General features: G+C 39.5%; 3 protein-coding genes across 3 annotated transcripts in view; all 3 read left to right on the top strand.

Moving 5' to 3' along the window:
• The first annotated feature begins 2736 nt into the window (after positions 1-2736).
• Positions 2737-5795, top strand: LOC122668365 (B3 domain-containing transcription factor ABI3). The gene is made up of 7 exons (XM_043864946.1): positions 2737-3600; positions 3645-3669; positions 3767-4362; positions 4469-4561; positions 5220-5367; positions 5456-5532; positions 5643-5795. The coding sequence occupies exons 1-7, from the start codon at positions 2737-2739 to the stop codon at positions 5793-5795; spliced, it is 1956 nt and encodes a 651-aa protein (XP_043720881.1).
• A 1418-nt stretch (positions 5796-7213) lies between these two features.
• On the top strand, positions 7214-9947 carry LOC122668366 (uncharacterized protein At4g13230-like). The gene is made up of 3 exons (XM_043864947.1): positions 7214-7240; positions 9162-9287; positions 9544-9947. The coding sequence occupies exons 1-3, from the start codon at positions 7214-7216 to the stop codon at positions 9757-9759; spliced, it is 369 nt and encodes a 122-aa protein (XP_043720882.1). The 3' UTR covers positions 9760-9947.
• A 3913-nt stretch (positions 9948-13860) lies between these two features.
• The window catches only part of LOC122669491 (E3 ubiquitin-protein ligase RNF14), a 32170-nt gene continuing 30852 nt past the window's right edge, over positions 13861-15178 (top strand). The window contains exon 1 of the mRNA XM_043866261.1: positions 13861-14480. Within this exon, the coding sequence (XP_043722196.1) occupies positions 13884-14480 (597 nt within the window). The 5' untranslated portion in view covers positions 13861-13883. The remainder of the gene's footprint in view (positions 14481-15178) is intronic.

A 15178-nucleotide genomic window follows, 5' to 3' on the forward strand; every position in this document is an offset into this window, starting at 1 on the left:
CCGCTATTAGATCTCTATTTATCATTTGGCATATATATATACTTTGGGGCACTGTTCTCTGTGCCGCAGCACAAGCTGCGTCCAGGCACATGGGGGTGGGTGCAATGACCACCCTATCCTCCTGAGTGACAGGTCCATATGTCTGGGTGCAGCCTACGCTGCGGCACAGAGAACATTCTCCCACATACTTTGGCTTATTTATTGTGGCTTAGAGGTTTGATTTTATATTCATCCCAATTATGGTCGCTCTACCAGGGGAGAGTTTTCCAATTGATCATTTGCCCAAGAATCATACCGTGGATCTCAACCTTTACCTCATAGGTTCCCTTATCATCAAAAGGTCAAATTGGGAACCACTCGGCTACTCACTGTTGGTATCGTTATGAATTGAATGGCTCAGGTGGTCTCTCGCAATATCTAAGATGGTTACGGAACCAATATAATCAAAATTAGTTGGTACACCTATTGCTAATGGTACTTAATATTGGAGTATAGTTGGTGCGATGCAATACCTCACGCTCACCAAATCCGATATAACATTTATAATTAATAAGCTCCGTCAATTTATGGACTCCCCCACTTCAGCTCATTGTATTGTTCTTAAGAGGGGACTTCGTTATCTCAAACATACCATTATTCATGGTATTATTCTTCGGCGTTCCTGTACATACAATGTCTATTCTGGCTTTACAAATGCCGATTGGGTTGGTAATCTTAATGATAAACGATCTACTTGTGGTTTTGGAGTCTATATTGGGCCTAATTTGGTTTCTTGGAGTTCTAAACAACAAGCAATTGTAGTCTGTTCAAGTACTAAGGCAGAATATAGACGTCTTAATTGCCCATGTTGCTTCTGAAATACTATGGCTTCAAAGTCTTCTTCGTGAATATCTCTAAAAGAATACGCATATCCTTAAATGGATACGGATGCGGTTCAGATTCGGATTTTCGATTATCCATTTACATCCCTTCATGTACCCTTACTCATAAATTCCTTGATCCACAAACTCTGAAAAGCGTACGCCTTTGCAAAATCCATTCCCATACTAAACACATCGCCTTAGGGTTGGCAATCTTGGCCGGATTAGTTCACACCAATCGGTTTGACTCGGATTAACCTGGCCCAACCTGCATCCGATCCTACCTTATCCGTTACCCATTCTTGGCCGGACTAATTTCGTTTTATATTCTAACCCATTGAGGAAGATTCTGGTATTCAGCAGACTTTTCAAACCTTGGCAACTTTGAGCCTTTGGTATGTATTCCCGATGTTTCAAAAAACAAAAGAGTAAAACAAGACAACCAATGAAAGCCTAGGAAATTGAGTCTTAATTATCTCCCATATTATTGGTCCTTGCATCAGAATTTTTTTGAGGAGAGAGAGAGAGAGGTTATATGATTTCATGTCTGTATTGCGGAGGAGCGAAGATGACATGTAGTGCCTACGTAGAATACAACGTCACACATGATGTATGCTATACCCTACTTTCTCAATATGATGAACGGCTCAGATCATCCAAATCATTTGAAATAGAGCTTAGAGTCAACATTCGAATTCTGTGCAAGAAGTCATCCCACCACCTTGCATGTCCACCACGTTGCACAAAGTATTAGGTTTACGTATAAATGGGACCCTTCTGTAGTAAAGTATATATATATATTTTTTCTATAGTAAAGTAATGCTCTACCAGTAAAGGACAATAAAGTATGAGTTGTACTAAATAATACTACCCAGTGACTATGGAACAAGGTAAGGGGTAGTATTGGAAAAAAATAAATTTTTGAGAGAGAGAGAGAGAGAGAGAGAGAGTAGGAAATGAGGGAAGGAAGGAAGCCTGAGGTGAGTGGACACGTATCATCGTATCAGAGAGTCCGCCGCTTGAACAACGAATCCAGTCCAACCGTGTGAAAGTGGTGCGAGTCAGTCGGTCCTCCATTCTTAGCTTGTCTTCATTATAATTGACTGAGAGAGTTAAGGAGAGTAGAGAGAGAGAGAGAAAGCTCGTTCTCTCTACACAATACTGACTGGTCTCTTGAGACCACCTTAACCCTTAAGTATTGTCTGAAGCACCGCTGGTGTGAACCATTCAGGTTTAAACGTATGGCAACTGGCGCAGAATCCGGAGATAGGTGGAGAAAGTAGCGCACGAGGTTTTGTTTTAGTTTTCTTCTTTCTCTTTCTCTTTCCTGTGTAACGGTTGAAACTTATCCAGAAAGCATATTCGATCAACGTAATGAAGAAGCAAATTGTGTGATCAGTTGCCGGCGATTCTTCTACTACATAAACTATGCGTCTTGGCTGACCGGATCTCTTCACATTTCTCATCTGATCTCGGTCGCCGATCATCTTCTGGTTTCCTTTTTATCATCCTCTTCATGTATAATTTGTGGCTGTAGATAATTTTGTATATTAATTAGTCTGTGAATAAACAGAGGAAGAAGAGAAGTCGCTTTCATGGTGGTGTTGTTGTTAGAGTAGATTACTAGATTTCTTTCAGTCTCTCTCTCTCAGATGCTTTTATGTTGTTTTCATGTTTAGTGCGGGCCCTTCTTTCCTTTTAAATATATATATTATTTCTAGAGGGCAAGTCCGTACGCAAAAGGCAGAAAAGAAAAAGAAAGGAAACCTCTGTGGTTTCTGGTTTCTATTTAAATCCATGTCTGTGGGCAAAGAACATATAAGGTTTTCCAACTTTTAAAAGAAAAAAAAAAAAAAAAAAAAAAGGGATGAGGAACATGCAAATGCATGATGTTGATGATCTGCATGGTTTGACAAGGCTTGAATCTGTTGGTGATGATCAAGATCCTAATTTTATCCCTGAAGAAGATGATACTGATATGTGGCTTGATGGAGATCCTAGAGATCTACTTGATGTTGACGACTCTTCCATTTTCTACACTGACTTCCCCCCTCTCCCTGATTTTCCATGCATCTCATCTTCTTCGTCTTCATCAGCTTCCCTTCCTACTCCGGCACCGGAACCGGCACCAGTAAATGTGACTGTATGTCGGTCTTCTTCGTCTTTCTCGTCGTCGTCTTCGTCTTCGTCTGTTTCATGGAACATCTTAAAGTCGGATGCTGAAGGGATTACTGTAGAGGAGAAAATTAAGGATTTCTGTATCGATGCAACGGTGCAACAACCTTCAGAACAACCTTCGGATTCAATGGAGAATTTCCCTCCTCAGATCGATATGGATTGCATCGACGTCCTGCAGGAGCTTGGAGACATGGATCTTATTGATACTAACGATATGTGGGACCCTAATTCTATGTTCCCTTGCGAGAACCTTGTAGATGATAATCAAGAGCAAGAACAGGAACAACAGCAACAACACCAGCAAGAGTTGCAGCAACAAGAACAAGAGGAGGGCCCACTAGATGAATTGCCATCAGAAGATCTAGGGATGGTGTTCTTAGACTGGCTGAAATCAAACAAGGAATCCATCTCGGCCGAGGATTTGAGAAGCATCAAGCTTAAGAAATCAACGATCGAGTGTGCGGCTCAGCGTCTTGGCGGTGGAAAGGAAGGGATGAAACAGTTGCTGAAACTGATCCTTGAGTGGGTGCAGAATCATCACCTGCACAAGCGCCGCATGCAAGCAGCAGGAGTAGGAGGAGCACCGGAAGCGTCAAGTTCCCCTACTCCGTACAACACACAGCACTGTTTCCATAACCCTATCTCTCCAGATTCTCACCTTTGCTTTTCACCATCGGCACCGTGGATTCCGCATCCATCATACTATGCCGATCCGATGGTATCTACAGGATTTCCACCTATGCTTGGCTACATAGGAGACCAAGCACCTTTCACTCACCCTGTTGATTATCCCAATCCCATGATTGACACAGCAGCAACTTGGCCTCCATCACCTTCTCTCCCTCCACATTTCTCTCTATATAATGCCTACAGAGAACAGCATTTTAATCCTGCACCGGCACCACTGCAAGGGCTCGGCTCCGGTGGCTTTGGGAACCAGTACACGTGTCATTCACAGATGGTGCAAGGGCAGGAAGAGAGGTTAGTGAAGATGGGTTCTTCGGCAACGAAAGAAGCGAGGAAGAAGAGAATGGCTCGGCAGAGAAGGTTCCTTTCCCATCACCGTAGCCAGTCTCATAATCATCACCAGAGACAAAATTCCAATAGTGTTGATCAGCATGCAAGGCTTGCTAGTGATGCCAATTGCACTACTATTGCAAGCCATGCAAACCCTGGGAGTGGTAACTGGGTGTTTTGGCCATCTACGGCTGCCGCTGCAACCACCACCACCGTGATGTCATCTGATGTTGCGGCGGCTATGACTTCTGATCGGTCGCCTCTGCAACCACATCATCAGCGGCAAGTCATTCCGGATAGGCGTCAGGTACTATTTGGTTTATTGGTTAATTTATAATTAATGCAGGTTTTAAGGTTTTAAGCATGGGATTAGTTCTTAATTTTTCTTAATAATAATGTATACTGTTATGTAGGGATGGAAACAGGAGAAAAACTGGAGATTTCTGCTGCAGAAAGTGTTGAAGCAAAGCGATGTGGGTAATCTCGGGAGGATAGTATTACCAAAAGTAAATCTCTCTCTCTCTCTTTCTCTCTCCATCTCATTTAGGTTTATAAAGGGATCGGATTTGGATAAGATGTGATCGGATCCGAATATTCTCTGGCCGAATACGTATACCTCTAAACGGATTCGGATGCGGATCAAATTCGGATTTTCGATCATCCGTTTATATCTCTGTCTTGTGTAATCCGGACCTTCCTCCCCTAGCGGATACAATTCAATCTTATCTATTCCTCGTAGATAATGATTATCTTTTCCTCATATTCTAGTCCCTGTTTATTAATTTTTGGAGGAAGCTTTCATACATGGCCGGGTATGCATGCATGATCGTGTCCCCTCCCATGAAGAGGTTCGAAAAGTCATAAACCCTCACCCATTAATTAATGCCTTGAAGTTGAAACTCCCACCCTCTCACATACACGGCTTATACAGCTGTGTTTACTATTAAGTATTCGGATGTTTTCTAGATTGTTTTTTATCGGAGTATTCATATTTTTTTTTTGGAGATATCTAAACGAATACAAATATCCCTAATGGATATGGATGCGGATCAAATTCGAATTTTTGATTATCAATTTACATCCCTTCTCATCTAGAAAATTTGTAGTGATTAGTATTGTGGGTTTACCTTTAGAAACTCAATTTGATCAAAAATATTTAACCAGAAGGAAGCAGAGACCCATCTACCGGAGCTGGAGGCAAGGGATGGAATCTCTATCGCCATGGAAGATATCGTAACCTCTCGCATCTGGAATATGCGTTACAGGTTCTGGCCTAATAACAAAAGTAGAATGTATCTTCTCGAGAATACAGGTTTGTTCTTAAAACCTTTCCAAGTAAAAGGTTAATGTTTAGTTCTTCTTTTTCTCCGTCTAATTGTTGTTGATTTTGAAGTATGCAGGAGATTTTGTGCGCTCCAATGGCCTCCAAGAGGGAGATTTTATAGTTATCTACTCAGATATAAAATCTGGCAAATATGTATGTATTATCTTCTCTTTAATTTCCTCTTTCTTGTTAAGTATAGTAGTAGTTAATTTGAATTTAGAAGAAACTAATGAAAGATTAATGTTTAATAAACAAATTAACAGATGATAAGAGGAGTGAAGGTAAGGCAACCGGGATCGAAATTGGAGGCGAAAAGAGGTGGAAAGCCACAAAGAAATCTGCATGCAACGTCACCCTCTCAAGCTGGTGACGGCGGCCCCTCTTCATCCTCTCCCGTCAAAGAGACTCTGACTTAAGAAGAAGAAGATGAAGAGCAATCACTTCTCTCTCTTTCTCTATATCTCTATTGTGTGAGTTTAATTGTAGTACTAATGGGGAAACAAAATTAATTAATGTGGATTGTTGTAGTGATCGATCTATATAGCTAATAATGTTATTCTGTATAACTTAATTAACTCATAATCATCTGCTTCCTTTATTCTTGAAAACTCAAAAAGACTCAAGGTTAATAATATTAGTGTTTTCACTTCTCAGTGAATAATTGAAGAAAATTGAAATTCTGGGATTTTGTGATCTGGTTCCTTCCTCCCTCTCTTTGTTTTCCTCAATTGGACCTGTTCTCCTCCCAAATCTCTTATCCCGCCAAATTTGTGCTTAGACGTTTACATTATTGGATAGTATTTTGAAAATTTTTTCCAACGATATATGAATCATCAAATCTGTCGATCGGATTTATTGAAATTGCTGTTCAAAGTTTGCTGCTCAAAATCAGGATCTACTGGGCAAGGGTTCACCTATTGGACTAAGGGAAGTTTGCCATGTGGCAGTCAACTTCCCTTGTGGCAGTCCTTTGGAACTAGAGATGTAAATGGATAATCGAAAATCCGTGTTCGGTTCGTGATCCATGTTTGAATGCGTTTAGAGATTCCAAATCTAGAATTTTAGTTTTTAAAAAAAATATTCCAATTCGTCCGAAAGACTTGGATTTGGATAGTTCTATTTCGGATTGGATAATATTCGGATAATTTACTATTTAATTGTAAAATTTGATTAGTTTAATATTTTTGTAAAAAGTTATGATATATAATTGTATTATTCTTATCATAATATTTTTATAAGGATATTATGATAATCGGAGTCAGAAATTCGTGATCGATATAAGTCAGATTCATTACTAATCCGATAGTTTATCAGATTGGATAATATTTGGATATCCAATAAATTTCTGAATTCAGATATGATATTAGTTTTTAAAATTCCGATAGTTTTATTAGATCGGATAATATTTGGATATCCAATAAATTCCCGAATTCAGATGTGATATTAGTTTTAAAATTCCTTCAGATATCAGATCGGATATGTCATTTGGTAATAATTGGATTTGGATTCAGATAGTAGTAATCTGATCCATTTACATCCCTACTTGAACGGGGAGGTAGGGCGAAGCCGCCAAACTGACCTTGGAGTCTTGATCCTCTTTTCTATAAATAGGAGAGCCTCTACTCCTTCATTCTGACACGTTCAATTCCTTTATCCTTTCTCACCAAGGCAATCCTTCGATAGTTCTTTGGAGCCCTAAAACCTTGGAGAAGGTTTGAAATTTGGGGAAATCCTGAAACATCGTAGTGTAAGAGGAAAACCCCAAAAACTCAAAATGTCAAAAAATTTCCGAAATATCCTTAGAGGGTAGATTTTCAATCGGATCGCCGCGGAAATGTCAAAATTCTACAAAATTATGCAGGTAATTCATTTTTTGCCCCAAAAATAAAATTTTCTCCCTCCTTCCTTTTTGTCCATATTTACTAAGTTATATATACAACTTGATAATATGCAGATACTTTGCCTGTTGAGTACCTAGTTAGGGTTTTTGCCCTAACCTAGACCCCTTTTATGTGTGTGTTTTTCAAACTCCTGTCATGCTGTTACAATGTCAATTTTTTCAAAATTTCCTATTTTTATATGGTTAAGATACTGATTTTCCCAAAAAAATACCCCAATCATGTCATTATGCTTGCTAGGTATGTGCCTAGTCTATTCCCAAGTTGCTTCTCTACATTTAGTACTTCCAAATGCAGTCGTCATTGCGTCTTTGACCAGTTCGTACTTACTTGCGGAGCGAACAAATTGATTTTCAACTTTTTTTCAAAAGATTTTCAAAAGTAGATGCATGTATACTACAGAACCCCATCCCCTCCGCCTGTAATTATTCCCATGCGGAATTACGTTGGACTTGATATCCTCACTAAGTACGTAGGCAGCTTAATGACATTACCTTCAAGTTCAGTCCCCCATATATACATATTTATTATATTTCCCTTTTATGCCATTTGTATCTTGTTTAGCTTCATTAATACCATGTTTACATTAAATTACCTATTTTTCTTATACGTTTTACTGCTTTTTGACCTAGATACTTAGTCTAGGTTAGATTTATTAGTGTCATTATTTAGTAAGATTAGGAATGGCCTAAATAGAAGGAGACTGACCATCATCCAAGCATGGCTGGGTGTTTAACACTTTCGTAGCCCATGACCTTGAACTTATCCAGAGATCTGGAATGACTAATGCCTTATCAATTAGAGTCAATTCTCTTCTCTGAAAGGAGAGACATTTATGGATCTTAAACCTTCATCTAAGTGGAGAATCCAATTACTAGAAACCATTTATTTACCCCCAAAGTACATTTCCCCAATCCCTGGGATGTATACCTACAATTGTCGGCTTGAAGGAGATGGTGGCCTCCAATGCTTGATCTTCTACCAAATGGGACATCATTCCATTTTCTTTTAACACTGACAAACGATCCATGCAATTCTAACAAACATGAAGCAGGATCAAGACATAATGAGCTAGGAGAACTTTTCAACACTCAATTCCTTCAGCCGTGGCGGGAGCTAGAGGATCCAGCCCAGAAAAACAGGGGTGTTTGGTCATGTTATACGCGGGTCCCTATAGAATGACCAAACCCCCCTATTTTTTATGAGCTGGATCCTCTAGCTCCTCCCGCCACGGCTCGAAGAGGGTTTGTACAATTTACAAAACTTTCATAGATACCTATTTTTGTCATTTGATATGATCCGATGATCCACTCATCACTTCCTTTTTCATATTAATCTTCGCGTGGAGTGTTGTATAGAAATACCAATTAGAAGAGGTCATCCATTTCATCTCAGTGCAAAGAGATGAGAAAAATGGAGAAAAATGTGGTAGATGTCTCGATAGAATAGGATCTTATTTTGGTATCAACATGAGTGACCAACAATAGACCGAAGCACCAGCATCGGACCAGCAACTGTCCGGGTCCCACTGACCGTTATGACAGTTACTCAACCATATATGGATAAGAGAAGAGAAATGCTCCCCCCCATTCATGAAATTGACATATGTCACCACCACAGCACTCTCCACCTTCTTTATATATTCCCACCACAAGAAACTAAACTTCCCATCTACGATCACCAAGAAGAGAAGCCCTGTAAGCAGAAATAAACCAAGAAGAAGAAGAAAAGAAATGGCAATGTCAACAATATTGAGAAGAAGCCTTTGGAGCCACAGGGCCTTTGTTACTGCTGCCCCAAGACCTCTGCAAGTGAGTTTAATTAGTTACGATTTATCCTTATTGGGAATTTGAATAAAGACTTGTTTTTGTTAACAAATCACAGGCCACTGCAGAACAACATGCTTCAGATGCATGTAACAAGGCAAGTGAAGCTTTAAAACATGAAACCCAAAGTGTCACGCATGCCGGCGAAGACATGATGGGCAAGGCTGCAAGTACAGCAGATAAGGTAAAATCAAATTTAGATCCTCTGCTGCCGCGACTGGCATGCAGAGGCAAAATGACCACCCTACCCACTGCCTGAGCACCCTGCCCGGGTGGGGCCCATGCCCTGCCTGTATGAGGTTGCACACTACCCGGGCAGGCGGCAGCAGAGGATCCAAATCTGATAAAATCAGCTATCATATATCATGGAATATGCATGTTCCATCCTAGATGTGACTGATCAAATTAATCTGTTTTTGTGACTGATGATTTAACTCTAGATGGGGCAGCAAGCCAAAGGAATGGCTAGAAATGCAACTGATTCAGCACAGGACTTAGGCAACAAAGCAACCCAAAAGGCCAAGGATGCATGGGAAAGTGCAACAAATACTACTGAAAGTGTCAAGGATACAATGGTTGGCAAGGGTCAAGATGCTAAGGAATCCATAAAAGAAAGTGCTGAGACAGTCAAGAATGCTATGAACACCAAGAATTGATCTTCTCAACAGCAGGAGTTAATGCTTAATCTCTTTAAGTAACTATTTTGTTCTCTCCCCCTTCCTTTTGAAGGGGATGTTAAAAATGGAATAGAAGGTACCCTTTCCATGTAGGATTTATAGATGGAAAATGCAAGACTATTAATTTCTTGTGGTAATAAACTCCATCTATTACATTTTTGTTTTGTAAGCATCAAGTGTCTTCATGATGTTTAATTTTATGTGAATTATTTGGTAACATAATAAATTACTTGTGTTTAATTACATTGTGTCACAATTGGTGGGAAGATTGATGGTATATAGAAACAATTTTCAATTAATAGAGACTCATGGTTTGGTGAAGGAACATTAACAAACCATATGGGGTGCCACCCTTGGCATGGTAAAGTCAAACAAATTGAGAATATAGAACTTATCTTAACTGGTTAACCCTTGAAAAAAGAAACTATGTAAAGTAGGAGATGTTGGCACACAAACAAAATCATGATCACTTGGTGGGTCTGAGTCGTGCCACCGGTTACTCTTTTTAAGATCATGGTCGTCCCCTATAGTTTAATACGGGTTCTAGCGAATCGACTCCCAAGATGAAACAATCTCTTAAGCCTTTCAGTAGTTGTTGCACTCACTTATTGGGTCGCGTTAAGACACACATACTCACGTTGTGCTTATCAACAAAAACAATGAAACAAAGGGAATTGTCAAAACAGTAAGCAATAGGCCAAAACCCAAGAGAGTTTATAGAACATTTAGAATGAATGTCTAAAGTATTCATGACGTCCTCTATTTATAGAGGAGAGATACCCCTTGGAAATTAACACCTGTCCAAAGGAGGCCAAAAATGTGTTTCTCAAAGAGAAAAGACAAAGAACTATCGTTATCAACATCCAAAGCTTTATGGATGGCATGCAACAAAGGATATTCGACGCATGATAAACCATGTTTTCAGTAAAACATAATGTAGTTTAAGTTGGTAACTTTCCTGATAAACCCTGAACTTGAACATTCTGGCAAAGTAGATCGACATCAAGAGAAACAAATCCAACGTCAGAAAATACCTATGGGCGTCAGCAACAGGAATTCAAGAGAAACAAATCCAACGTCAGAAAATACCTATGGGCGTCAGCAACAGGAAAACCAGATACACATCTTGTTTAGAGCAAAAGAAACTTCACATACACAAGGCCTCGCCTCCCTTGCCACGGCTCAACCTTGTCGCATGAGCGGATGTGTGTGAAAACAAACCCTGAACCCCGAAGACAAGAGAGCATAGGGAGCCTTTTTCCAAAGAACCCTATCCTTGTAGTTCACATAATGCTATATGAACCACATTGTACACTCTTCCATAAGCAATGTGGAACTAAACAATTTCTCAACCCAAAAAAAAAAAATCCCACTACTTTGCTTTGAAAAAAGCACTACAGGGAAGTCAATGGTTTCAACCTTATGGGAGACACAAGCAAGAAAAAAAAATGTATTTTCAAACTTAATTTCCTTTGTAAAATCATTTAATACAGCGATTCTCCCACAAATTACAAAATACTGTCTAATCAAAATAGAATGACTAAGCACATAAGAATACTAGGATGCTTTGTTATAGATGTCTTTTCGACTTGAATCTACAACAATTTGGATCCTCTATCGTTGCCTGCCCATGCGGTTGGTGTGGACCCAATCAGGGTGCTCGAGCAGTGGATAGGACGGTCATTTCGCCCATGCTTGTATGAGGCTGCACGCCGGCTACATGGGCAGACGGCAACAAAGGATCCGTTCAACCAAAAAAACAAAGGATCCGAATCCAATATACAATAATAAGTCATTCAAGCCACACTATAGAGTATGAGTGAATTTATATTCGTTGAATCTTTCCTCATTGTTATAGCTGGCTAACATATCAACTACATCCTATCATTCGACTTTACTACGTCCCTTTCGAATATGTAGACATTTTTAACTGGGAAACCCCAAAACTGATGATCCAATCCCAATGCCCTTAAAAAAGGATCAGTCTTGGACTACTTGGGTCCAACCATCATTAATTTTACCGGTCTGATACTCTGATTACAGGTTTACGTCGGACCATTGAGTGGTTCGAATGCCCGACCGCTGCTCCAATTTTATGCGAGTCAAGAAGTCAACCGGAGCTGGAACCTGAGCTGCAGTCTAGCCCGCGTTATCAATTCTCTTGTGTTTTTTAATCCAACATCGACAAGAGGAGATTCAGAAAGTCTTAATTCAACTCTGATGACACGTGGGCAATAAACGTGCAAACCATTCTTGTATTGGAGTTATAAAGAGAAATTCTTTTGGATGGCAAACTTAAGAATCCTTTTAACCCAAAAAAAAAAAAAACTTAAGAATCCTACCATGCATGATCCATCCAACACTTTTTTTTTTTTTTTTGGTAATAATCCACCCACCACTTGAAAAAACGAAAAGACGCCGCTGCCCATGTTTCTACGATCCAATCAATCATATCAAAGACGGGGGACCTGGCTCCTATCTAGTCGTGGCAGGAGCTGGACGATCCAGCCCCACCCAGCTCCCGCAAAATGACAATAAAAATAGGGGTGGGGTGGTCATTTCACATGTGGGGCCTAGAATCCACATGTGAAATGACCACCCCACCCTTATTTTTGCTATCATTCAGTGGGGCTGGACGCTCCAACTCCCGCCATGGCTGGATAGAATCCTTTTCCATAGACAGACGTGTAGGAACCATGGTTCTAAGTATCGGTATCGTATTGGGCGATACGTACCGATTTTGCTAGCCATCGATTCTAATACCGTGCCGATATCGTAATGGTAGCACGGTATGGACAAGGGGTAAAATGGTCAGAAAACTCATTTTTTAAGAAAATTTAGGGGTAATTTTGTCCGATACAGCCGATACCGTATCGTCATGGTATCGGTTTTGTGTGTTGTCGATACCCGTTCCGCTACCGTGCACTAAAACCATGGAAGAAAAGCTTGACTAAAACCTATCGAAACTTTCGAGTTAACTCGGTTTCCTAGGTTTCCGAGACGAGTTGAAGGGGAATTTTATAAAACCCCTGGATTCGACTGGGTTTCGATAGTTTCGACTGATTTCAACCATATTTCAATGGTATCGACACATATACCCATCGAAATTAGGGGAAACTTGGCTCGAAACTAGGACAGACATGTATTTATGGCAAAAACTGTCAGAAACCTGGACAGACACTTAGTTATGTTTAATATCAAAATCTTTTACTTAAGATATTATTCATAAATAAGCAAATACCCCATATTTGAATCCAATAAAAATAGTTAAAAAATAAAGTTTCAAAAGGAAAAAAAAGATTAACCCCCTAGTTCAAGAACAAAAATTGATTTTTCGACAGTAAGTGCAATTTTCAACTTTCTAATACTGGCGTTTTTCTCAAATTTAAAAATTTCATAAATCATAATATGATAAAACATTGCTAAAAATCAAAATTGCGATTAAAGATTCATTTGTTTTGATGTCCAAAAAAATATTTTCATTCATAGTGATTTTGACAGTATTCGCGCACACTAAATTAAGTTTGACTGGTACGTAACTTCTTCAATATAAATCAGATTTAAACAATCTTTGACAAGTTGGAAAGCTATCAAAATAAACTTTCTAACAAATCCAAGAATTGCTTAAATCTCATTTATATTGAAGGAATTATGTTCCAGTCAAACCTTATTCAATACCATGTCCAAGAACAATATACAATATCAAACTTGGATCAAAATCGTTTTTTCATTATAAAAAAAAAAGATAAAACTTATATCAAAATCATAAATAATATTTTTATTGTTCTCTATGTGAAACTAATGCATGGATTGACTTTAAAATGTAATAGGCAACACAATAAGGATTAGGGAAAAAAAAAAACAACTTCTAGGCCTCAAACCAAGATTTGAATTTAGTTTGGAGAAAGTCTCAGGTTTCAACCAAGACGAACTCGTTTCTGACCGGTCGAAACCCGAGTTTTAGACCCTTACAAAAAACCATGGTAGGAACCGGAATCCCATTGTCTTATAAGTCCAAGTCTAAAATCCACTCATAATACAAAACGTCAAGCGTCACCTGTGGTGCGGTCTGTCTTTGGATCTCGCTCTGCAACTCCTCAGCCATGAACCAGGTTACGAGGGGAAGAAGAAGACGTTCTCAGCAGCCCAATGAGACTTGGGTCGTTAAACCCTTGAATGCTGATCGCAGACATGTACAAATCTCTGATTTCGAGAACCCATCTCAACCTTCACCCACGGAGCAAAATTTTGATCCCCCATCTCAACCTATCTCGAATTTCATGCAGAAAACCCCGAAAGCAGCCTCAAATCAGAGAAAATATAAAGGCCAATATCAAAATCGAGTTGCCTATACCGTGAGAACTCCTTCTGTAAGTGAACCCGAGGTGGGTTCTTTAATTAATGGCAAAGAAGAAAATTTTGATGGCAGCGACAATTCAGGGTCGAAGACCAGTTTGAGTGAGCTGGTGATTGGTGCTGCTGATTCATTAGACCACGCTACCAGTGTTTCAAGTCGGTTAGAAGAAGTTCAATTATCAGCGGAGCAGCTGAGGATCAAGGACCCATTAATTGATGGTTCTGATGGAGTACAAGAGGTGAACAATATTGCAAGAAGATTAGAAGAGTTTCGTTTGGGTGCAGAAGAACCAGAATTGTCAGAGGAACGGGTTAGAATCAATGACCAGTTGCAGGAGGATGAGGTATGTCGAGAATCTTTGAGAAGCCGAATACATGTAACCTCATATAGTTGACATTAAAAGGGATGTGTGAATTATGTGCTTTCAGCTGAAGGCATATATCTTAAAGAATTTAAACCCGAAAAAAGGAAGATATGTCAGAAAGATAGTTTAAAGTTATTTAATTTTCTCTCGCCTGACTTGAAGGGTATTCATTAGGGCACATTCTTCCATTTATTATTGATACAGAACTCATTACAAAGTGGTGGCGTGTTTGAATCTGGAAACAGCCTCTCTGCGAAAGCAGGAGTAAGGCTGCGCACATTATGACCCTCCCCAGAACCTGCTGTGGCGGGCGCCTCGTGCACGGGGTATGCCCTTACAGAACTCATTACAAATACGAAGATAAGAAAAGATCAGTTGGCCAACTGAAATTTTAACCTTCACTGTGAATTAAGGAGAGTTACATTTTCAGAAATTTGGCTCCATCATAAACTGCATTGTATTTGCCTGTCAAATTCATGTAGACACTTTTGTTTACACAATTTAATTTATCAATTCTGTTGTTTTCAACTACTGTCATGTTAATGGGTACCCTAAGAGCACTGGTTGAAATGCCTTTCACACACCTACTTGAGCATCTTGTTGTTGTTAAATTGTAAAATTCTCAATGGAATGGGTCAAGAGTACTTAAGTTCTCGCATCTATGGGTGTCTCAAATC

The sequence above is a fragment of the Telopea speciosissima genome, chromosome 7 (genome assembly GCF_018873765.1).
Source record: "Telopea speciosissima isolate NSW1024214 ecotype Mountain lineage chromosome 7, Tspe_v1, whole genome shotgun sequence".
NCBI lineage: Eukaryota > Viridiplantae > Streptophyta > Magnoliopsida > Proteales > Proteaceae > Telopea > Telopea speciosissima.

Coding starts and splice junctions, on each gene's coding strand:
- LOC122668365 (XM_043864946.1), top strand. CDS start 2,737: ATGCAAATGCATGATGTTGATGATCTGCATGGTTTGACAAGGCTTGAA. Junction 3,601..3,644: donor TGCACAAGCGCCGCATGCAA/GCAGCAGGAGTA, acceptor AAGTTCCCCTAC/TCCGTACAACACACAGCACT. Junction 4,562..5,219: donor GGAGGATAGTATTACCAAAA/GTAAATCTCTCT, acceptor ATATTTAACCAG/AAGGAAGCAGAGACCCATCT.
- LOC122668366 (XM_043864947.1), top strand. CDS start 7,214: ATGTCAAAATTCTACAAAATTATGCAG. Junction 7,241..9,161: donor AATTCTACAAAATTATGCAG/GTAATTCATTTT, acceptor AACAAATCACAG/GCCACTGCAGAACAACATGC. Junction 9,288..9,543: donor CTGCAAGTACAGCAGATAAG/GTAAAATCAAAT, acceptor ATTTAACTCTAG/ATGGGGCAGCAAGCCAAAGG.